Below are 23759 nucleotides of genomic sequence, written 5' to 3' on the forward strand. Positions count from 1 at the left end.
GGCGCGCGCGCTCCTGAGATGAGTCCGAAGCTCATAGAGAATGAATGGAGCATCGGACTCACCATTCATTGTCTATGGGCATCGGACTCATCTCAGGAGCGCGCGTGAGGGGCTTTGGGCGCTGAAATCTCCATCACCGGACCGGATCAAGAAGCGGGACCCGGCGCGATCAGGTAAGTATAGGGGGCTCTAGCGGGGGGTCGGGAGCCTGTCACCCCGGCACGGGGGCTGACAGGTCTTCTTTAAAATATTATATAAATAGCGGTTATTCTTTTAAAATAAAGGTAGTTATTTGCCGGTAAGTAACGGCCTTCTGAAAAAAGCGTCCATCATTTCAATAGTGTGTAATCATAGTCCTAGCCTGCAAAGCAAATGTTATAACACACAGGCCACATGTATATTATTCTTTATTATCATTCAGCATTGTTTGTGATGTATAAAAAATTAATATTAAAATTGATATAAAAAGAAATGTAACACGCAGAGAATAAATTATCATATTATGTAGATTTAGACACACACTGCACTTACACTCTGCATATTTTAATATGATTACATATTTTCAGTACATGGAGTTGAAGATTTCTGGGTCTTCTGGGTAATCTATTCAGTTCTAGGTTTACAAAATGAAAAAAAAAAAAATGCATTGGTAACGTTAAAATATTATGACAATGTGGCTATCTGGTAGGCTTTCACTGTAAATAGCTGTCCTCTGTGCACTCTCTGTCTAAATAGCTTTAACCTATTTCCATACCCAATGCTCTCTAGCATGGGGTACTTCATGGTACAGCTAAACAGAGAGAGGGCCAGGAACAGCAGGTGACAGTGTAGCTATGCTACTGACCACAATTATTTTTTCCACTTTTTTTTACCATAGTATGTGAAAGTATGTGAAATATAAGTAAATATATATACCTGACATATATCGCTATACACTTTGTCTTTATAACTAAAAAAAAACTAAACTTTTTTTTTACTGTTTACTGAAAAACTGAGATTAAATGTAGTGCAATTATTATGTGCAATTTTTGAGTTCTAACAATTTTGCTAAGTAAATGTCCCCAATGTGTAAATGCATATTGTAGTTTTTCTTTATATTGCATACAATGTATATCTTACTTTCTTTAAAACAGATTCTTTTCCAGACTGCTGTTCAGTGATCTTCTTGATGATCTTTCAAGAATTCGATCCACTTCACTCTTAGAAATACCCTAAAAGTACATGTAAAATTAACTGGAATATTTTCTAAATGTAAAATTAACTGGAATATTTTCTAAATGTCTTTAAAAAATACTGCTTTCTGTAAGCCTTTGGCTAGTTTTAGACAAGTGTAATATAGACACATTTTTGCACATGAAATCCTGGCCTGACTGTGGGTTTAATTACCTGAACTAAAAGCATCACAGGGATCTACAATGCCTTCTTTTTGGGTCATTAGATCTAGAGATGAGAGAATATACAGTAAGGACGAAGCAAATCGCTTCGTCCCTATCTGTATTCCGCTCATCTCTAATTAGATCCACAGCTCAGACAGAACTTGGTTCTGTGTAAGGCTTCCCTTAGACACAAATTCTGTATGCCTTTTTGGGGATGAAAATATGTCACAAAAAACTGCAGTTTTTCCTACTTTTTGTAATTTTTCTGGCCGTTTTTCTGGTGTTTTCTTGCTTTAGTGTAAATTGTTATAGTAGTTAAGTAACTGCAGGATCTCTATTGAAGAAATGGGGAAAAATGCCAGAAAAAACACCAATATGCATATAATTTTGCAAAACTGAATGGTAAACAAGAATATCATGTGGGTATAGCGTTTCTGATTTCTCTATTGAGTGTTTTTGAGCCAAAAATATGTGGTGTATTTATTTGTGGGGGGTTTTTTTTGTTTGTCTTAAGAAAAAAACATCTAGTGCATTTCCTCCCTTAGGATTGCCTAAGGGTCTTATTACATGCAAACAATTTGCAAACGATCAATGATAAAAAAAGGTCCAAATTATATCAAATTCTATGAAATCGTTTAATTGTTGTCTGCTATTACACTAAACGATTATTGTTCAAATCCGAACAATCTAACGATTTTTCAAACAATAATCGACCCGTGTACAGTCATGGCCAAAAGTTTTGAAAATGACACAAATATTATATTTTCACATGATCTGCTGCCCTCTGGTTTTTATGTGTGTTTGTCAGATGTTTTTCATCCTCTCAAAAGAAAAAAAGCATATGCACAAAAAATGGTAGCACATCACGAAAATCTTTATTATAACCCTGACACAAAAATACCACATAAATATATGAATGTACAGGAGTAGTAAAATGAGGGAGACAACACCCCAAATACTGCTCTACATTAAAAGCACTAAAATGTCACCATACGTCCTGCTGGCGTTCCAGCCGGGACTAATCTACCACTCTGACTCTGAACTGTATGTACAATAACAAAAATCCAACATCTCTACCTAGACAGAGACCCGGTAAAACAAAATATAACCACAAATAATGAAGAATAGAAAAAAATTGGAAAAGATCACCATATGCAGTCCAACAGAATGAGAGTCAGATGGGATAAGAAATCACCCAGGGTCACTCCAGCCCTGTCCTTATCAACACCCACACCTCTGTTAATGGAGCAATCACTGAAACAATGTTAGCTGGTCCTTTTAAGGCAGGGCTGCAATGATGTTGAAATGTGTTTTCGGGGATAAAGTTTTCTAGGCAAATATTGACTTTGCAAGTAATTGCTGTTAAGATGAACACTCTTTATAACATTCTGGAGTATTTGCAAATTGCCATTTTTAAAACTGAAGCAGTAGACTTTGTAAAAAATTATATTTGTATCATTCTCAAAACTTTTGGCCATGGCTGTAATAGGGCCCTGAAACTGGTCTTTCTTTGCAAATGTTTTTTTACGTGTTATTAGCTGAAATAAGACAAAAGATATTTAGCTGCTAGTGCAACCTGCATAGCCATCTCACATACAAATATGTGTGGGTAATATCAAACCCAATACAATTATATGAAGGTGATTTCACTAAGAAATCCTTCCATTTTTAAATATAAGTACATTATAGATACTTACATTCCCAAAATCCTATATAATAATATATATGGTTATACTGTGTACTGTCTAAAATGCAGTGACTAAACCTAAAATAAATTAGAAAAATATAGATTTCAAGACTTTATGGAGATTACTGAAACTGCTAATCTAGTGTTGCACAATACTGGCAGATAGCATTGCTTTACCTTGTAATAAACTTACTGCCTAAAGTCCATCTCCAATCACATACTCGAAACACCTTTTGGAGACATCAGAGGTGGAGGGGAAAAAAATGTTACCAGTTTAATTGCATTGTGCCTACTGTAAAGTCTGGTGGAGGAGACGATGCTATGGAACTCCTTAGTTCCATAGAAAGTGAAATCTTAATACTTTGACATACCAAGGCATATCGAACACTGTTGGAACAGTTTGGGATCAGCCTATTTCTGTACCAGCCTTACTAAGCCCCAGTGTACAAAGCAAGGTCCATAAAGGCATGGTTGGAAGAGTTTGGTAACACTTCTGAGATGCACTACAACAGACTGCGAGATTGTGAGTCAGACTCTATCGTCCAACATCAGTGTCTGACCTGATGGGGATATGGGGATGTGGCTTGGCGCAGATCCAGGATGCCCGCAAAAAAGAAAAGCTCCAGCATACTAAAAGCAACAGAAGCAAAGAATAGCTGCTTTCCCGTGTAAACTTGGGTCCTGCATCTCCCTAAACCCTTGCTTCTGCCATAGAAATGCCCAAGAGAGCAAAATTGGCAGCAAGGGTCCGCAAACTTACAGACTTATATTCCCACTCAGAAGCAGAAGAGTCTTGAGATGGTGCCCGCGCAACTGACTTACAGAGCACCAGCACCCCCTTAAAAGGTCTGGGGACAGATGCTTCTCTGACATCTTACATAAACAGGACTTGTTTGATGTATGGAGGATGCAGCACCCTACTGAGAGAGCCTATTCATTTTACTCTCCAAGGCACATTTTACTCTCCAAGGCACAACGATCGCAAAACAAAATTTCCGTACGATATATCGTACTGTCTAAACACTGATCGTTATGAAAAAAATATGTTACTCCGACATTGTTAATCGTACGATCGGGCCAATTATCGTTTCGTGTAAACGCAGCATAAGTTTTCTTCAATCTTTGCCCCGATCTTAACAGCTTTGATCCAAAATGCGGTAAAATGTGGTAGACTCTGGATCCCTGCCTTTGAGAATCAACAAGCCCTTATAGTAACCCTACCCAAACCTGGTAAATCTGACAGTCCCCCAAACTTTTGTCCTATCTCTCTATAGAATTGCAATACTAAAATATATACTAAATTGATAGCTTCCCTCCTTGCCCCGATCCTTCCCTCTTTGATCTGTAATATCCGAACTGGCTTTGTGAATAGGCGTCTATCTTACAATTCCATCTACTTTGTACAAATTCTCTATGACTGTTTATATGTATGGCACGATTTATGTGATTTGTACTTTTACAACTTTAATTTAAAAAAATTTAAATGAAAAAATTGTAAAAAGATTCCCAGACACACTTCAAAATGTTTTAGAAAGTCTTCCCAAGAAGGTGGAAGCTGTTAAAACTGCAAAAAGGAGATCCAATTGCATATTAATGCTTAAAGATTTAGAATGGAGTGTTCTAGATTATTCTGCAGGTGTAATGTATATACAGTAGATGTTCAAATAGTTTTTCCATACAGTGTAATGACATATATATATATATATATATATATTCTGCAGAAAATTAGCAGTGAACCAATCTTGTAATAAAATACCATATTGACAGCTTTATACTCACTAAGGATAACCTTTGCTTGGCACTATGAGTGGACAGCAGATTACGCACGCGATTGTGTATTGATTCCCAGGTGTTATTCTCAGATCTCAGCCTAAAATGTGCAAAAAAAAAGTAAATGTATTGAACACTGTAACACTCAGCACCACCATCATTTCATCATTTATATTTCAATAGTAATAAACACTATATTAAGTTTTTGAACAAAAAAAAAAAGCTGTAGGAATTAAAAAGTTTTACATTACTAGCCTCAAAAGTTCACAATTTAAATTACAACTTTGGGCAAAGTGAATACAGACCTTTCCTTTATAAATCCCCTGAGAACAGGACTGGCACCTAAATCCTGCTGAGAATCTGCACTGGTAGTGGTAGGAGCATCCAGAGATGACTGTGAGTCAAGGTCATCAATGTCTAGGCCGTCCTAAGCAACATATTTAGTATTTAGATTTCAGTAAGCTACTACAGAGCAAAATATTACAATTTACAGGGAGTCCTTGCAGTGTGTCCCCCACCAATCAGAAAGTGATATAACATATCCTTCAATTATAAACCTACCTCTCCCACAGTATCACAGTGCAGGTTGTCAAATAATAATTCTGTAAAAAAAAAATATATAAATATAGAAAACAGATAAGTAATTTTTATTGTCAATACTGCAAAAAAAACAAATATCATTGAATGAACAGTAAAGTAACTATATGGCGCAAACAACATGAGAAGAACTGTAATAAAATGTTAAAGCGAATGTATATATATATATATATATATATATATATATTTTTTTTTTTACATGAATAGACTGGCGCCAGGATGCTAGTGCTGCGGTCCATTTTCTGAACTGCGCACTGCGCTGGTCTATTACCCAGTGCCAACCGGGGATGAAGCACTGGAGGTAGATTGACACTGTGCCCAGGAACCAGGCCAGGGTTTATAAAAAGGACCATGGCACCGGCATCCCTGCACTGATGTCGGTCTCTTAATGTAAAAAACAAAAAAGCAATGTACCGGTGGTACATTCGCTTTAACTACAATATCATGCTAAGTTATTTCTGTACACAGACTGTAATTACCTCTTCTTAAAGAATTCTTACTATTTGCATGACGTTTGGCCTTGGGAGATCGAAGCTGTGAGGATGTCTTCTCACCTAAAGGCTTAGAATGATCGATCTGCAAATAAAGAATCAATGCTAGGCTTTCTTCAGACATTAGCCATTTTTGTAATGCTGTTTTTTTTTTCTTCATGATGCAGTTTTGTGGTGTTTTTTCCATCATAGTGTGCATCAGTATATGTTTTTATGGTCTTTTATTACCTGTATTTTCCTTACGCAACTCTGATCATATGCTTTTGACTGAATGTCAGTAAACAAACATCAGAAAAAAAACACACAAGCACATTTACACATTCATTTTTCTATGATTTATTTTTCAATCTATTAGGGTAGTTTCATGCCTTTCATTGCAGTGGATTTCATACTACGAGTCCCGCAGTGAAATCCGCTTCAGTGCTCTGTCCTGTCATCTCCTATGAATCTACATTCTTGCAGTGGGTTTTCACTCCGTGTGCGAGAATGTAGCCCCTTCCCACTTAACCCACTGCTGCCGGGCTAATACATTACCTGTCTGCACTCCTGGCTGATTCACTGGCACCAGGCTCCCTGACGTCCCACTCAACTAATCAGTGGCTGCGACGGGACAGTGCACTGATTGGCTGAGCAGGACGCCAGGGAGCCAAGAGCCAGAGAAGCAGGCGGGAGCGCAGACAGGTAATGTATTAGCCCGGCAGCAGTGGGTTAAATGCGCAGGGACTACATTCTCTCAGTGGAATGAAAATCCACTGCAAGAATGTAGATTCATAGGAAATGACAGGACAGAGCACTGAAGTAGATTTCGCTGTGGAACTTGCAGTGCAAAATCTGCTGCAATGCAGTACATGTGAAACTGGCCTAAAGGAGGAAAAAAACACCACAGCTAGAGCACACTGCATTTTAAAAGGGACACAAACTTGAAGGGGTTATTGGGGCTTTCTTCTAGAAATCTTGCCACTGAAGTCAATAAAGCTGAATGCAGCACTTGTATCTAAAATTCTGCCCACATCTGCTCCCCTAAATTTATTGAGAGGGTATGCCTCTTAAAGGGAAACTCTCAGCAGGTTAGAAGAAGGCTAGGGACATGTCCCTATAGTGCACAGGATTCAGAGGATGAAGGTAAGTTTCTCACCTTGATCCTCAGCGCTGTTTTCAAGTATTTTTTTCAGTTTATTTCCTATGAAAATACCGTGGTTTAGCGCACTGGGGGTGGGACTACTCAGTGCACCAATCCACCCCAGCAGGCCCACCTCTTCTCATATATATTCATCCGGCACTTATTCTGCAGTGATGAGGACTGAAGTGATGTCACTGCAGAACACCGCCCCATTATTCATTAGAAGGGTTGGGAGAGCCAGATCAGTGAGGGTGGTGGTTCTGCCCCCAGTGCACCAAACCACCTTATTTGCATAGGGAATAAACTACAAACTACACAAAAACAGTGCACAGAATAAAGGTAAGAAGCATCCTTAGGTATAAATTTGGCTGAATTTCAATTCTTGAAGCGGAGAGTGAAGGCGTGCGAGCCCTCCTATAGAGTGTCCGTTTGACACTGAGGCAGACGGGATTCTGCCAAATTTACTCAGTGTGAACTGGCCCTTAGTGTCCCGTATGCTATAGGGACATATCAACAGATTAGATGCTGATAGTTTCCCTTTAATAAAAGCATGTGGCAACCTCAGGAAACTATAAGGTGAACCAGTCAGCACCATTTTGCAACTGGTTTCCTAACAACTTTTTTTAACCGTGATTTTGTTTCATGAGCTAGAAAGTCTAAACTGTTCAAATAACCCTTTAAATGTGGCATGTGGGGGTATGCAGATGATGCCCACATAGACATCGTGGAGAAGACTGAATTGTGACTAGTCACAGCTCTCTGCCAGTGAAAGAGGCTTCTATGTATTGGCAGGTACAAACATGATGTTAACCCTGCCTTAAAGGGAATAGTGCTACAATATTCTCAACAGGTTTCTAAGAGGGCCAATACATGGCAAGTAGAAGTCCTTTTGGCATACAATTGACCTGTATGTGATTCTGTACCACCAAATAACAAAATAAAAAATGAAAATAAAGCTTTATGAAAGATGCCTAGAAAGTGGTTCTTAAAAATTTACCTGTAAGTGATTCTGCACCACCATTTCATAATTATCATAGTGCATTTCAAATTTACCATACAGCCTATGCAGATATCATTTACCCCAGTGAGGCACATTTGTCTGCATATATTAAGCAATTTACATTTCTGTGATCATAACACAAGCCATTAATACTTATAATATACCCCCACCTAGTGGCACAGCACAGCACAACTGAAGACATGTGCAGGGGGAAAGAAATAAAAAAAACATTCTTTGGCAGTGTAATCTTAGACTAGACAGCCCACATTTATAACCACGGCTCAGGCTGTCTTAAAATATAGGACATCTTTACACTCATCAATGTTTACACCATCTATTAGCTGGCTTATATTTAAAATTGAAGCATTGAATTGAATGTCCAGGTGCTGGAACATGTTTTTTTCTAATTCTAGTTTCTGATTGTATTTTTTTATTTTTTGCATATTACTATGGGGGCAGCCATTGTTATACTATACAGAGCAGATCCTCCTTGTCATCACAGACAAAACAGGAATTCTCTGCTTAGTTTTTCCTAGTGGCCAGATTGAGTACTACAAGACTTCAGTATTATTTTAAAATCTAGATAGTAAAATGAAAAAAAAAAAAAACCTACAAATCATAAAAACATAAACAACAATTTTCTATTTCCCATAAGTCATGCCCCATTTCAAGTTAAAGAAGCACTCCAGAAAATTTTCTTATTTTTCCCCTGCTGCGTGCTGGTGTGTATCCGCACCAGAGATGACCGGTGTTCCGCGGCACGGCTTTGTACCAGTCCTGCAGCACCGTTAAAATCCCACGCGTGTCATCACTTTTTTGTCTCCATATTAATTGAAGGCCAGAAGTCATGCTCTCCAATGCATTCTCTAAGGGGGAGTGGGACTTCCGGCATTTAATCGACATGGAGACAGAAAAGGGGTCAGAAGAGTCCCGCCCCTCATGTCTAAAACACATTGCAAATGTTGTGCAAAAGTTTTTTTGCACAAACTGCACCAAGTTTTTATTTCTCTCCCCTAATCTGTTACAGAGAAAAAAGGGCATGTGAATGGTTGAGTATACTTGTCTTTCTGTGAACTGTCAAATACATACATGTTTTACTATGAATGGAGGCCTTGACTCTGCTTCAGACTTGAATTCGTGATTCCCCAGATGTAAATGAGCAAGCCGCTGTTGATTGTCTTTGTTTAGTTCACACATTCGCCTTCGTGTATATGGCGATGGGGAACGGGACTGTGATGACCTTGTAGGGCTGTTGTAACTCTTGTCTGGACTGGAGGAACATTTAGATGGGCTCATTGACCTTCTATTGGGAGAGTTCGGCAAAGACCTTTGGGTTTTTTTCTTTATGGACTAGACAAACAAAGGAATGCAGATGTATAAAACTGGTTAGGGGGGGTCACAATAAGGGATTTTGTGGTCAAAACTAAATAGTAACATGCAAGAATACACTATTTATCATGCAGAATAGACAACTTACATCACATCGCCTCCGGGAACCATTTGTTGTTTCTTTAATAGTTGTTGTAGTAGAAAACTCAATTTTAGGTGCAATTCCCTTTAACAAAAGGGGAAAAGAAAGGTTAAAATGGAAAGGTTGTATCCACATTTGTAAATAAGTTTACAGTTTTTCAAGATATATTCTATATAAAGAGCTGAGTAACTCAGTGTATAAATGGAAAGTAGTGATGTAGCCACATGTTGCCTCTCATGGCAGGGCTTTGGACTGGCATTTTTCAGCAGGATAATGCTTGTCAATACCCACAAAGGATTACCGAGGTCGCCAAATGTATGGTCAATCGTGTATTTATGGCAAGCCAGCTTTAGCAACCTACGAGCAGAATCTACAGAACCAGCTGAAACATCTGCGGGTAAAAGTGCCACAAGATGCGAGAATCTGTATGTCTGAAAGGGATATGGAGCCTGTATGCCTTTATACCCTACCATCTCATCTTAAATGCAGGCTAGAGACCAACAGGAGTACTAGAGACTCCTTTCAATTGTACAGCTTTCCCCAGTAACATTATCCTTTCTCTCTTATATAGTAATCATTTACATATATCATCATTACATTTACACACAAAGTTTAATTTAATTGCAATAATTCCTTCGTGATATGCTATTTTTGGCAAAAGATGTACAAGAAAATGAGATGCTGCAGAAATAGTCGCTGTTTCTTAATTATGTTTTCGGTTTGTAGCTTTTTTAGCATTTTTTAATTTTCCATTGCCTCAGAACAGAATCCAATTCTTTTGCATTTACTTTTCAACAACTACATCTTTGCACAATTTATGGTATCCCTTTTGGAGTCCGCAAACAATTCAAGCTTTCTATAGACTTTGCTTGCGTTCTAGAAATTACAGTACAAAAGAGGTTTAGATAGGTCAATGTCAGAGCACCAACAAGTACTAAGCTTATCTCTGTGGTTCTGAGATGGAAGGGTACAGTGATTTAACATCCCATTAAATAACCCACCAAACCATAATATCCTCCTGTGGCATGACTGAGGTTTAACAAGCGAGCAGTAAATTAAGTTATAAGAACTGCTTGGAAGAGAAAAATTACAGCAGTAAATAATGTGACACATCTGTTCAGTCAAGGACATAAAATCTTTTGAATTTCTCAGGTACAAAGCTGACTTAAAGAAATCAGAAACCAAATGATAATCGAGAAACCAAAAAATCTGCGTAGTGAGCACTTAGGGTGAGGGATGAATGCACTACAAACCAACACAGCAGAAGATTCTCATACTGGTTCTTCTTTTTGGGAAGGGGGGGGGGGGGTATTAAAAATTGCGAAATTTGGTGCCACTTTACTACTGCTCGTTCTGTCCCTTACATGAAGGGTGAAAAGTTATTTGGGAGATATATACTTTTTATGACTGCTTTGTTTTAATAAAATGTTGCCCTTTGTTACATTGACCATATGGAATCCACTAAGGTGGTCAAACATGCTCAGCTCAACTGCAATCTCTTGATCTTTGACGATTTACATTACCTATCCATGCTCCGGGGCTGCTGCTGAGCTCTGCTTCTCCCCGGGTCCCGCGCGCTCTAGTTTCAGAGCGTCCTGTCTGAGCTGACAGGCCGCTCAGCCAATCACAGGCCAGGACCGTCGCGGTAGACCGCAGCAGCAGCCCTGGAGCGTGGATAGGTAAAGTATACCGGTAACAATGTCCTTGTAGCCCTTGTTAAACGATTATCAGGCCGTGTAATAGGCCCAGTAAACGAGCGCTGATCTAGCAGTTGTTATCGGGCCCCTATCGGCCCGTCTAATAGTACCCTAAAACTGGTGGAATCCTGTGGCAGAACTCTCCGCCACAGAATCCTGCCAGCCTCAGTGTCACACAGGCAGTCTATGGGAGGGCTCGTGCGCCAATTCAGTTTTGTATACATAAATGAGAAAAAATAAAAATATATATTTCATTTCCATCAGGGGAATTGAACTAATAAAAAAAAAGTTGTTGGTGTCTACACAGATGATTTACCCCAAGCCCATGGCTCCAACACATTTGGGCTAAAATGTTCTATATCTGAGTGTTTCTTATAGACATAAACTACCTACAGAGGACTGATCTGCAATCAGAGACACTGGCTGACAGCTGAGTGAGCAGGAGGCCTGACAGAAGAAATTTTTCATGAAGAACAGGGAGGAGCAAGGAATGGTGAGGCTGCCAGAGTGCAGCACAAACAGTGAGCCAAAACTCCTAACTGACTCTTCATTACAGTAGGACACCTAAGATTGTGCATAAATCACTCAACGGAGAAATTACCAAAAGGTACCATGCTAACACGGGGCTAACAGATTCCCTTTAACTAAGGGTCCATTTACACAGAAAGATTATCTGACAGATTATCTGCTAAAGATTTGAAACCAAATGAACCAGGAACAGACTATAAACAGAGATCAGGTCATAAAGGAAAGCCTGAGATTTCTCTTCTTTTCAAATCCATTCCTGGCTTTGGCTTCAAATCTTTGGCAGATAATCTGTCAGATAATCTTTCTGTGTAAATGGAGTGAGCAATGAATTTATTTAACAACTTAAATATTTTTTTACAACAATATATCATATTTCACTCTGCTCTTCCTGATCTATAACATGTCTATAGATTAGATAGCATTATCTTGGTGACAGGTTACCTTTAATGCATCTAAAAACTGCATCTCAATGCAGATAAGCTACAAGACTAAATACATTTATTTTACTGTAAAAGTTACTCAAATAGCAATAAAATAGAATAAAAAGGTGTTACTCACTGGGAAGCCAGGTACAGATTTCATTAATACCTCTCGATCTACTCCTGGGTATGGAGGAGTCAATTTTGGTTCAGGGAATAAAAAGTCTCTGTGGTTCTCTTTGTATTTGGCCAAAACTTCCCCTCCTGCAGCAACCAAACAAGAGTTTATAGAAGTAGAAAGAATTTGTTTAAATCTACATACATTTACCAATGGAACACAAACTCAAATGTAAAAGTAAATCACATAGATATTTACACCTCCAAAGCATATTTCTTGTACGGATTTCTAAGCCGATGATAACTGCTGCTTGGAAACTTCAGAAGCGGACACATTGAAGAGATACCCATGGGAAGATCCCTTATGGTTCTCAAGATCTTTGCTTGTTGTCAATGAGAATTGTCACTGTTCACATCCAGTGGATAAAAATCTATCCTGGTCATGTGATGTCATGGGCATATCCAACACATGACCAAGGCAGATTTTTATGCTCTAGGCTTAAAAAAAATCAATAGACAGCAAGAAGAGAAATATAGAACCATAAATCATTCATATCAAAACTACCAAAAAATAGTCTAACTGTATTTTAGACAATGAATAACCTTTATTTGCCAAAGCTGATGAACCCTATTAAGTAAAAAAGATTAACTGCCGTTAAGCCCCACACCTACAGAACTGTCCACCAACAATAACATGGATAACATGCTAGGCACGTCCCCAGCACCATGGCTTGGGTTCTAAAGCCTTTTTTATGATTAAACGATGCACTGAATTGTTTTAGGATGAAAATTAGTTGTACATGATGAGGGAGCCGTCAGGTGTTAAAATAACGATGTGTGAACACAGCAGACGGCGTGGCATTGCCTTCCATACAATGCTGCCTTTGCAGCAAAGAACGCACGCTGATTCCATTGCAATCAGCGTCCATTCTATACTTAAAAAAAAGTTGTGTGAACATAGCTTAAGAATGATTCTGGTCATTTATAGTTTTTTCTTTTCTTTCGTGATTTGACATTTCTCCCACCCCTTATTATGCGTTCATGTCTTTCATGAACCTTGAGTAACTACCATCATTTACATGAAGTAATTCTTGCACCTGTAGTTTAAAAAATGTTTATTATCTATAAAAGCTTTTATTTACCAAACATCCTGAGAGGGGACTACCACTAGCCCAAACAGAGACTTTCAGCATTTGCAGATTGTGCTATACAGTATCAATAGTCATTTTCTGGAATGGTGTTATTGTTTGAAGATGTCGGAGGAATAAAAGGATGTCTGTTTGGTCCCTCTCTCTAACGGTATGTCCACACTACGGAATTACAGCAGATCACCCGCCGTGGATTTGGCAGCTAGCCCCCGCGCGCATCTCCGCTGGTCCCAAAGGCTTCATTCTATGGTTTGGCAGATTCCAATTTCCTAACCCGCTCATTCTTCGGGTGGACGGCGGAATCTGCCAAACCATTAAATGAAGTCTATGGGACCAGCAAAGATGCGCGTGGCCGCGAGCGGGGGATTCCGTAGTGTGGACATACCCTAAAGGTGAATGGACTTCATAATTTTTCTGAAGTTAAAATTGCAATTCACATTCCAAACCGCTAACACTTACTAGTACTACAGGTACCAAAAACCTTAAAGCAGTTGTACCACTCAGGCAAAGAATAAGACAACCAGTTGGATTTATATAGAAGAAATAGCAGCAAGGTAACAGAGTTTAGAGTCACAAAGTGACGGTCATGGTGAAAGTATATAACAGCCTTTCCATTCTAATTGTTAGCATTAGGCAGTTTACAAATGAGTGTGTGAACCTTATAATATGCAATGCGGCCCCATCCAGGTTATCAGAATCTTATTGCTTCAAAGACGATTGCCGTTGTTACCTTTTTGTAAGTAGAAAAAGGCTCATTAAAGGAAAGCTAGAGAAGTATGGAACGTACCTTAACAGAATGATGCCTTCTCATGAGAAATGAACCAATTAGCATTCTAATATCCATTCTAAAGAGTCCAGTCCATTGAGTGACACTGCCCACTGGACTCCTTACCACTGAATGAGCAGGGATTTTAATCAACATGTTAAAAGTTATACCAAATCATTTACCATAAAGATATATAGCAATCTGCTCAGTTCTTCCTGCTCTATAACATGGTGGTGATAGATTAGATTGGCCTTGTCTTGGTGACAGGTTTCCTTTAGCTTATAGAGGCCCTTCTTGGGGTCTCCTAATATTAATAGGCAAAATTCTATAAATCAAAAGGTAAAGATTGTTTCTAATCATAGCTGTCAATAGAGATGAGCAGAACCTGAGCACTTGAGAACTTGAAGTCCATATGAACCTGGAAAACTCAGCATTTGATTACCGGTGGCTGAAGAAGTTGGATGTAGCCCTAGGGCTGCCTGAAAAATATGGATACAGCCATAGGCTATGTTTTCCAGGACTCCCTAGGGCTACATCTAACTTTTTCAGCCACCAGTAATCTAATGCTGAGACGTCCGGGTTTGGGGCACTTGAGCAGGCTCAAATTACGTTCATCTCTAGCTGTCAATTTTTTGCCTCCCCTTACAAGATTCATCTAAATATGATTTTTGTACATAGCCCCACTACTGGTCTTTGCTGACAAGCTGTATTTTTACTATATGATTTATCCTAATTTTACAGCTAGATCAGTAGTAGTAGACGAATATGTATCTGCGAGCTTTGACCCAAATCTGTCCTGCCCTTATGCTCTTTCCTTTCTATTTGTATTAGCCTATAATATTAAACCAAATGACAGAAGACTGTTTACCACAATGGCCAGTACTGCTTGAAATGTTGTTAGTGATGTTGCTGCAACAACTCTAATAAAACACGTAGGAGTAATAAAGAATCTCAGGAACCATAGACACGCTATCAAATATTTCAACACTTTATCAACTTCATAGGGAAAATGTAGCTGATAACTGAACAGACAAAGCTTTTGTCTTGGACAGGGCTACTGCGCCACCTTGTGTCTGGCTGCAACATGGTCAGCACAAGCTCTAACAGCATCTGTTGTATAGTGAATAAATTTTTAGGCTACGCCTTCACAGCAACTTTCACTGTATGACATCATAATTACAGAATTACACAATTAGACTGCAATATCATATCTAATAATAGTCAATATGACATAACATGACCCTGACTGTCGCCAAAAATAGAAGCCTCCTTGATATCTGGTCACTGGTTACCTATGTTTGCCTAAACCTTATTTCTGACCTGTCTGTGTTTTTTGTTTTTACTGTGTAACCCTAATCTTAAAGGAATTGCTTACGTCGTCTCCTCCCACATTTGGTTTCGCCTGCACATGATGATCAGAACTTGACTTACTCTGCCCCCCTCTCTTCTCGGAAGGTAAGTGCCAGGGAGAAGTAGGCATCAGCCCTTATCTCCTTGACTTCAGATTTTACATTAAACTCATGTATACTTTCAGGAGTTAAAAGAGGTTTCTTGACACATGACCAACTACTTGGAGTTTGATGAGGAAAAAGTGAAGGGAGCTGGAAATATGTAGAGGAGTTGAAATACTCAGCTTGTAGCTGTTTAATCAAGGAATATGGACCTAAAAACTGAGGAGCCAGCTTGTAGCTAGGAGTTTTCAGGTAGAAATATTATTTCATATCCACACTTATTCACTTTGCTTTAAAGGGGTTATCCAGCGCTACAAAAACATGGCCACTTTTCCCCCTACTGTTGTCTCCAGTTCAGGTGCAGTTTGCAATTAAGCTCCATTTACTTCAATAGAACTGAGTTTCAAAACCCCACCCAATCTGGAGACAACAGTAGGGGGAAAGTGGCCATGTTTTTGTAGCGCTGGATAACCCCTTTAAGAAGAATGATGGTTCACACACAAAAAAATATTAAGTCTTGCCATATGTGGGAGAAACCATGTACAAGGTAATAATGTAGCTGTAAGTACTTTAAAAAGTTTAGTGTCCAGATCAGGGATGGGGAACCTTCGACCCTCCAGCTTTAGCTTAGGCTGTCCAGGCATGATGGGAATTGTAGTTTTGCAACAGCTGGAGGGTCGAAGGTTCCTAATCCCTGGTCTAGATGTATTGTATAATGCCAATAAACAATAAAGAAAAGGGGGGCTCTGCTGAATTTTCTGACATTATTACTGTATGAATCCGGCTCACAGTGGTAGGTTCACCTAGTCATTCAGCTGCAAAAAAGAAATTGAGCTTAAACTTCATAGGTTCACATTGGGAAGAATTTATCTTTGCTGTACGTCTGATATTTTACAGTTTACACCTCATCCTGAAAAATCTGTTTCTAAACGCACGTGATAAACTAGCCAAGAAAAGAAGCTAACCTGAAGCCAAAACAGAGAGATGGCGAGCATGATGTACACTACAGAAATCTAGATAACTTGCTTAGATGAATGTTGTTCAACAAAATACATTGGAGGACATGTATGAAAAGGCGTAAATGCCTTTTTTAGCCGCAGATGGGGCAAATCGGCGTAAAAATATTTGCAAGCGTTATTTTTGAGAATATTTCTTTTACATCTGCCCCATCTGCGCCACCTTTGCCAGTGGGGCGGGGAGGGGGCGTTACGGGGGGTGCGGCTGCACGCAGAGGGGGCGCGGCCTTTGCTTGCGCCGCATTTATCATTTTTTCTGTGAAAAAATGATACTGAAATCTACGCTAGCTCTGAGCTGGCGTTGGTTTTAAGATTTTCGCACGGAATGGCTCTGTACGATCGGGATTTATGTAGAGGCAATGTGCTTCTACATAAATCCCCTTAGCTCCGGAGTTGTGGGGACATTTGTAAGCCCGGCGTAAAAAACACAGGACTTCATAAATGTCCCCCACTGTGTGCAAAAACTCAGTATTAGCCAAAAAAAAGAGTGAAAACATGGTGGAACATTGGCCCCCATGTGTCTGTGTTCAACAGTGTCTGAAGTCTGTCCTCTAAAAGCAAGCAGCCAACAGAAATGCTAGAAGTGCGATAGACTGCCCTGTAATACACTTGCAATACAGTCTACTACGCTTTTGTCAGTTCCAGCAACTGCTCACTTTAGAAGAGGACAGTGTACCTGCCAGAGTTTTGAAAACGTATCCTGCAACACCAGCAGAATAATAGGCACACACACATTTTTTTCTGATTTATGATGTGCCAAAGGGGCAATTCAGAATAAGTAACATTATATTTTAATAGACTGGAAAATTACACACAGCAATAACTAATATGCTTACTTTTTTGTTTACATTTTGTTTTTATTTGTACATTTTTTTTCTTATACAAATATACCGGAAACATATAACAGAATACATATGTTTGATCAGTAAAACAAAAACTGATGCCCCCTGACAGGTTCATGAAAGTGTAAATGTGTGAATGATTCCCAGATGACACATGAAGAAGCATTATGTTCTTAATCTGTCTCTGACTAGTACACATATGAAAAAAATTAAGAAGTGTCCCTTTCAAGGTTGCTTTGAAGTAGGTATGGATAAGCCATAAGCCATAGATAAACTAGCATCTTATACAAAATGGCCTTCTTTAATCCATTCATGATAATCCTTTGATGGAAAACACTTCCATTAGACGGCTTTAGACATGCTTAAAGAAAGCCAATAAGTAATCTATTGTGAGCATGTACAGATCGGTTACACAACTCAAATACACATGGGAAAAGGATGGAAAATTCCAAACTATATATGTATCGAGACAGATGACCACCCACAAAAAGCCTCATAGTCATCTACTGCATGTAGTTCTGTCCATTTTTGGTACTACATAATTAAATGACAGAATTTACCTGAAGCTGGGGTAACATCTTCAGTAAACAGAACAACCTCCTTTAGGCTGGGTTCACACACTGTATACTTCAGGCAGTATTTGGTCCTCAAGTCAGGTCCTCATAGCAACCAAAACCAGGAGTGGATTGAAAACACAGAAAGGCTCTGTTCACCCAATGTTGAAATTGAGTGGATGGCCATCATATAACGGTAAATAACTGCCATTATTTCAATATAACAGCCGTTGTTTTAAAATAACAGCAAAAATTTGCCATTAAATGACGGCCATCCACTCAATTACAACATTATGTGAACATAGCCTTTCTGTGTTTTCAATCCACTCCTGGTTTTGGTTGCTATACAGCCTCACAAATACAGCCTCAAATATACATAGTGTGAACCCAGCCTTAAAGGGGTTTTGTGGGCAAAATGTACTGATGAACCATCCACATCCCAGCACCAGTGCCAATCAGCTGTTCAGCACAGTAATTTATTGTGTAGAAGGTGGCGTTGTGTAACTGCCGCTCAGCTCCTATTCTCTTGAATGAGACCTGAGCTGCAGTTACATATCGCAACTGCTACAAAATGAACGGCAACAAACTTCATTCCCTATAAACTGCGGTGCCAAACAGTTAATTGGCCTGGGTGTTGGCACCCCACTGATCAGTAACTGATGAGATGTCCTATGGATACCTCATCAGTACGTTATGCACAGAAAACCCCTTTAAAGAGGCTCTCAACAATTCTTAATCATTAAAAAAAGGGTAGTTTTAACAAACAGCTATTTTTATAAACAGCAATTTTTAAATCCAATTTCAGGAGTTGATAAATTATGACACTAAAAACTTCATAAAAATCCACCATAAAATACTGTATAAAACTACACTTAGCAGAGGCCATTACAAATGGCACACAGTTGTTGTAGATGGCCATGTTGTATATGTTTAACTGATGACTGTGAGGGATGCAATAGAGTTGCATCCTTTATCCTTATGCTACAATGTTAAAAAAAAGAACGGTGGTATATGCTTTTTTTTTTTTTACATCATCTTGTTGTATTGAATAGTATATTGTACTGCAATATTCCACACATTAATTTTTCAATATACTGCTAAATGTTATAATGATGCTCCTGGTCCTGCGCTGGTCTCTGCTTCTTCCATATCTCAATCAGTGGCCGCACCAGTGTTTGGCCTTAGTCGGTCAGGGTTGCCTGAGCAGGGCACTTCCCACAGGGTCGTGACGTTACAGGAACCCAGAAGAAGCAGAGACCAATGGAGAAATGGAAATGTCAGCATGGCAGTTGTGAGGAAGCAGGATGGGTAAGTTTAGCATATTATTACAGCCATGGAGTAAATTTAACGGAAGCCATGAATAAAGTCTTACAACGTACATTGTACATACTATGCAGATAAAGCCAGTATTGCTGTATGTATAGCCTTATATAATGCAACAACTGAAATTGTAATCTAAATCTTACCTAATGGATTTAGTTGTATTAATTCAAAACCCGCAGTGCGCTCTGGAAAATAAGAATGCATGCATACATTTTAGTGGTAAAATACTATGGGAAAGTTAAAATATATGTGTATAAAAAATCAAATATCATAGCAACCATGCACAAGATAAAATATCACAGTCACTTTAAATAATGTTACCTTTATCTTTTTTTAAGGCTATATTCCCACACAGCATTTTTGCTCAGTATTTTGCAACCAAAACCAGCAGTGGATTGAAAACACAGAAAGTGAATGGCCGTAATTAATTGGCAAATAACAGTGTTTGTTTTTTTTCAAAACAATAGCCGTTGTTTTAACCCCTAGATGACTTAGGACGTACCGACACGTCCTGGAAGTCTGTGCCCAGATGACCAAGGACGTACCGGTACATCCTGAGCTATGAAGCACGCTCCGGAGCGGAGCGCACTTCATAGCAGGTGGGGGCCGGCTGCAATCAGCAGCCGGCACCTCTCCGTAATGACAAGCTGCAGCGATCGCGCTGCAGCGTGACAATAACTCCTTAAACGCCGCGGTCATGGCGCAGCTGTGGCGTTAGGTGTAAGTGACAGGGGGAATACCCTGTCACTTACTGACCGGGACCCCCGCAGTGTGACTACGGGTGTCCCAATCATTAAAACGGACCGCCGGAGGTCTCTCGCCTGCCTCCGTGCGGTCCGATCAGCGCTCTGGTCACTGAGCCTGCACAGGCAGGCTCAATCAGCAGAGCACCGATAACACTGATCAATGCTATGCCTATGTACAAGTCCCCCAAAGGGACTTAAAATGTGTAAAAAAAAATAGTTAAAATCACTAATACACTACCCCAAAGCCCCTCCCCCAATAAAAGTTGAAATCCCCCCCTTTTCCATTATATAAATAAAACATATAAAAATAAATAAACATATAATATACCGTAGCGTGCGTAATTGTCCGTTCTATTAAAATATAACAAGCGTTAACATTATATAACATTGCGAACGGCGAACGGTGTAGACAAAAAGAGGGAAAAATGTGCGCGGATTACCGATTTTTTTGATACATTATATATTTTTTTTAAATCAATAAAAAAGTGATCAAAACCTCTGATCTTCACAAATATGGTATTAATAAAAACTAGAGATAAAAAATGACACCCCATACAGCACCCTAGGTGTAAAAAGAAAAGCGCTATAAGCGTCACAATAGGCGCATTTTATTAATTATTAATTGCCCAAAAAAAAAGGATTTAATAAAAAAATATATATAACATTAGAAAATCTGTGTAAGGTTACAAACACACTTGGCGGGTCTGCAGCGAGTCTCCATGCTGCGTTTTTGCAGCGAGACTCGCTGCAGATCCCGGCCCTATACTTTTAATGGCAGACAAACACGCAGCAGGGATGTACATCCCTGCTGCGAGTTTGTCTGCAGCCCGCCCCATTAACCCCCCGGCCGCCGGAGCTGATACTTCACCTGATCCCGGCTCCGGCGGTTCCCGATGTATTCAGCAAGCCGGAGCGGGGACCAGGTGAGGTATATGCTCCAGCCAGCCGCCCGCAGCCCCGGCCGCCCGATCGCACGCCCCCCAGCAGCACCGATCGCACGCCCCCCCCCAATCGCCCCCCCCCCCCCCCCCCCCCCAGCACCGATCACTCGCCCCCCCGCAGCACCAATCGCTCGCACGCCCCCCTGCAGTCCCAGCGGCCGGGGCTGCGGCCGGGGCTGCGGGCGGCTGGCTGGAGCATATACTTCACCTGGTCCCCGCTCCGGCTTGCTGAAGACATCGGGAACCGCCGGAGCCGGGATCAGGTGAAGTATCAGCTCCGGCGGCCGGGGGGTTAATGGGGCGGGCTGCAGACAAACTCGCAGCAGGGATGTACATCCCTGCTGCGTGTTTGTCTGCCATTAAAAGTATAGGGCCGGGATCTGCAGCGAGTCTCGCTGCAAAAACGCAGCATGGAGACTCGCTGCAGACCCGCCAAGTGTGTTTGTAACCTAAACCTGCATATGGTTGTGTTTGGACTGCCCTATAGAATAATGGTATCATGTCGCTTTTACCATATAGTGCATTACGTAGACACAGGAACCCCCCAAACGTTACCATATTGCATCCTTTTTTACGATTTCACTAATTTATATCTTCATAAATAATAATTTTGGGATTCCGTCATACATGTTATGGTAGAATGAAAGACGCCATTACAAAGTACAACTATTCCGGTAACAAACAAGCCAATACATGGCCTTGTAGATAGAAAACTGAAAGTGCTAGAGCTCTTAGAAGGGGAGGAGGGAAAAACTAAAGCGCAAAGAACTAAATTTGCGCGGCCCACTGGGTCATTTAGGGCCTGGTCCTCAAAGGGTTAAAATAACAGCTATTATTTGTCATTAAATGCGGCCATCCACTCAATTTCAATGTTGTGTGTCAACATAGCCTTTCTGTGTTTTCAATCCACTTCTGGTTTTGGTTGCAAAATACTGACCAAAAAATGATGTGGGAACATAACCTTAAGGGTGCCTTCACACCTACCGACTCGCAGCGATAATAACGCTGCGATTCGGCTAGGTCCTGGCAGATCGCTGTCATTACATACGGCCATTACATACGGCCGCTTAACCCCTTCTGATGCTGGCCGCCTCCCGCTCCGCTCTGTATACATACCTCCTCGCTCCACGGGTTCCCGGCGTCCTGCTCTCCCGCCCGTCCAATCAGTGTGTTGCCCAGCCGCAGCCACTGTTTGGCCGTGCGGGAGAGCAGGAATCTGGGACCCCGTGGAGCGAGGAGGTATGTATACAGAGCGGAGCGGTAGGCGGCCAGCATCAGAAGGGGTTAAGCGGCCGGCAGATTTACATACACGCAGCAGTCGTTCAGACCGCTGCGTGTATGTAATGACAGTGATCTGCCAGGACCTAGCCGACTTGCAGCGTTATTAACGCTGCGAGTCGGTAGGTGTGAAGGCACCCTAAAGAGGTATTCCAATTTATATTAAAACCACACTGCCTCTTACTGTGTGTGTAAAATCATAAACTATACCACAGTCACTTTGTCCGGTCCAGCGTCAACACTCCAGTACACCTCAGAGTTTTTGGTTACTTACCTTAAAGGGGTTATCTGGATAACAAAAACAATATTCTAAACAATCCCCCTTCCCAATACCACCCTATGTCTAACATACATGTATAACCTATCTTGCACCCCTTCCCCTGTTTTTTCTCATTCTTATCCGCTCTGGAGGTTTAAAATCCTCTAATCTGGGTCCACTCTGACCACACTCAGCTCCCTCTTCCCCCCCTCTTTCTAGTCACAGGACATGTGATCTCCTCTCTGGGGGCCAGGTAAGCTGTCTATTGACTTTGTAACTCGACCCCCAGGAGACATTATCTGCATCTGCATGCACCTGTGCTGCTTCCATAGACATGTGCCCTTGAGCCTAGGTTTCTGTAATATGAAAAGTTATAGTTCTATATCTGCTTGCTGTCACTGAATGCAGGCATATGTACCTGTCTTTGTGTCACAGCTCTGTATATTGTAAGTGTTATAGATATAATGTTCTTAGGGTCTGGATGGAACTAGAATGTTTTCATTCACAGTCAACAAGAAGAGATCTAAACCTGCACTATACCCCCCACCCCCACCCCTTGGTAAACAGATGCCTGTTATGCAGCACATAGCTACACCATGTGTGCATCAGCTCTGCTACATCATCAGCTAGTATGGAATACATATTGGGGTGATGTGATGCAAAATTAGTGAAAATTAGTCCAGTGTTTAATGTGCAATAGTAATGACAAAAATGGGCAAGAAAGAAAGTCAAAGGGGTTAGCATGCAAATGGACCAATCAGGGAAATGCATGATGGGAAATGTTGTTTCCTATCTTGGATATAAATATAGAAAAACTTGTAACTCAGGAATGGCAGCAGCTAGAAAGACACGAGATGGCTTAAACTACTAAGGGAGACTTTGTGAGTAAGACCAGCTAGCATTTAATTTTTTCGCTCTTAGGTGGATAACACCTAACACCTTCAATGACGCACTCTCCCTCCTTTGCTGAAGATATTCGGGACCTCCTGCAGCCAATCAGAATAAGTAATTAGGGGCACCAGGAAGAACCTGAGTGCCAGCACTAGACTGGGTAAGGTGTAGTGCAGGCTGCAGTGTGGTTTTAAATCAACCAGAAAACCCCTTTAACCCCTTTAGGACCAGGCCTAAAACAGCCTTAATGACCGAGGCAAATTTTATGAAC

The 23759-nt window shown here is 40.4% G+C and overlaps 1 protein-coding gene across 5 annotated transcripts in view; it reads right to left on the minus strand.

Annotated features, from left to right (window-relative positions):
• Positions 1–522: 522 nt before the first annotated feature.
• Positions 523–23759, minus strand: part of SPATA6L (spermatogenesis associated 6 like) — a 37441-nt gene continuing 14204 nt past the window's right edge. For 2 of the 5 annotated variants that reach the window (XM_069961916.1, XM_069961915.1), the window contains exons 5-14: positions 19517–19558; positions 12296–12420; positions 9519–9596; positions 9131–9391; positions 5910–6006; positions 5395–5435; positions 5139–5260; positions 4843–4933; positions 1120–1211; positions 523–613 (exon numbers count right to left, since the gene is read on the minus strand). In XM_069961916.1, coding sequence (XP_069818017.1) covers positions 1125–1211; positions 4843–4933; positions 5139–5260; positions 5395–5435; positions 5910–6006; positions 9131–9391; positions 9519–9596; positions 12296–12420; positions 19517–19558 — 944 coding nt within the window. In that variant the 3' untranslated portion in view covers positions 523–613; positions 1120–1124. Of the gene's footprint in view, positions 614–1119; positions 1212–3101; positions 3142–4842; positions 4934–5138; positions 5261–5394; positions 5436–5909; positions 6007–9130; positions 9392–9518; positions 9597–12295; positions 12421–19516; positions 19559–23759 lie in introns of those variants that run through there. The other 3 variants (XM_069961917.1, XM_069961918.1, XM_069961919.1) reach the window with 3 other exon arrangements.

Source organism: Dendropsophus ebraccatus, chromosome 3 (genome assembly GCF_027789765.1).
Source record: "Dendropsophus ebraccatus isolate aDenEbr1 chromosome 3, aDenEbr1.pat, whole genome shotgun sequence".
Lineage (NCBI taxonomy): Eukaryota > Metazoa > Chordata > Amphibia > Anura > Hylidae > Dendropsophus > Dendropsophus ebraccatus.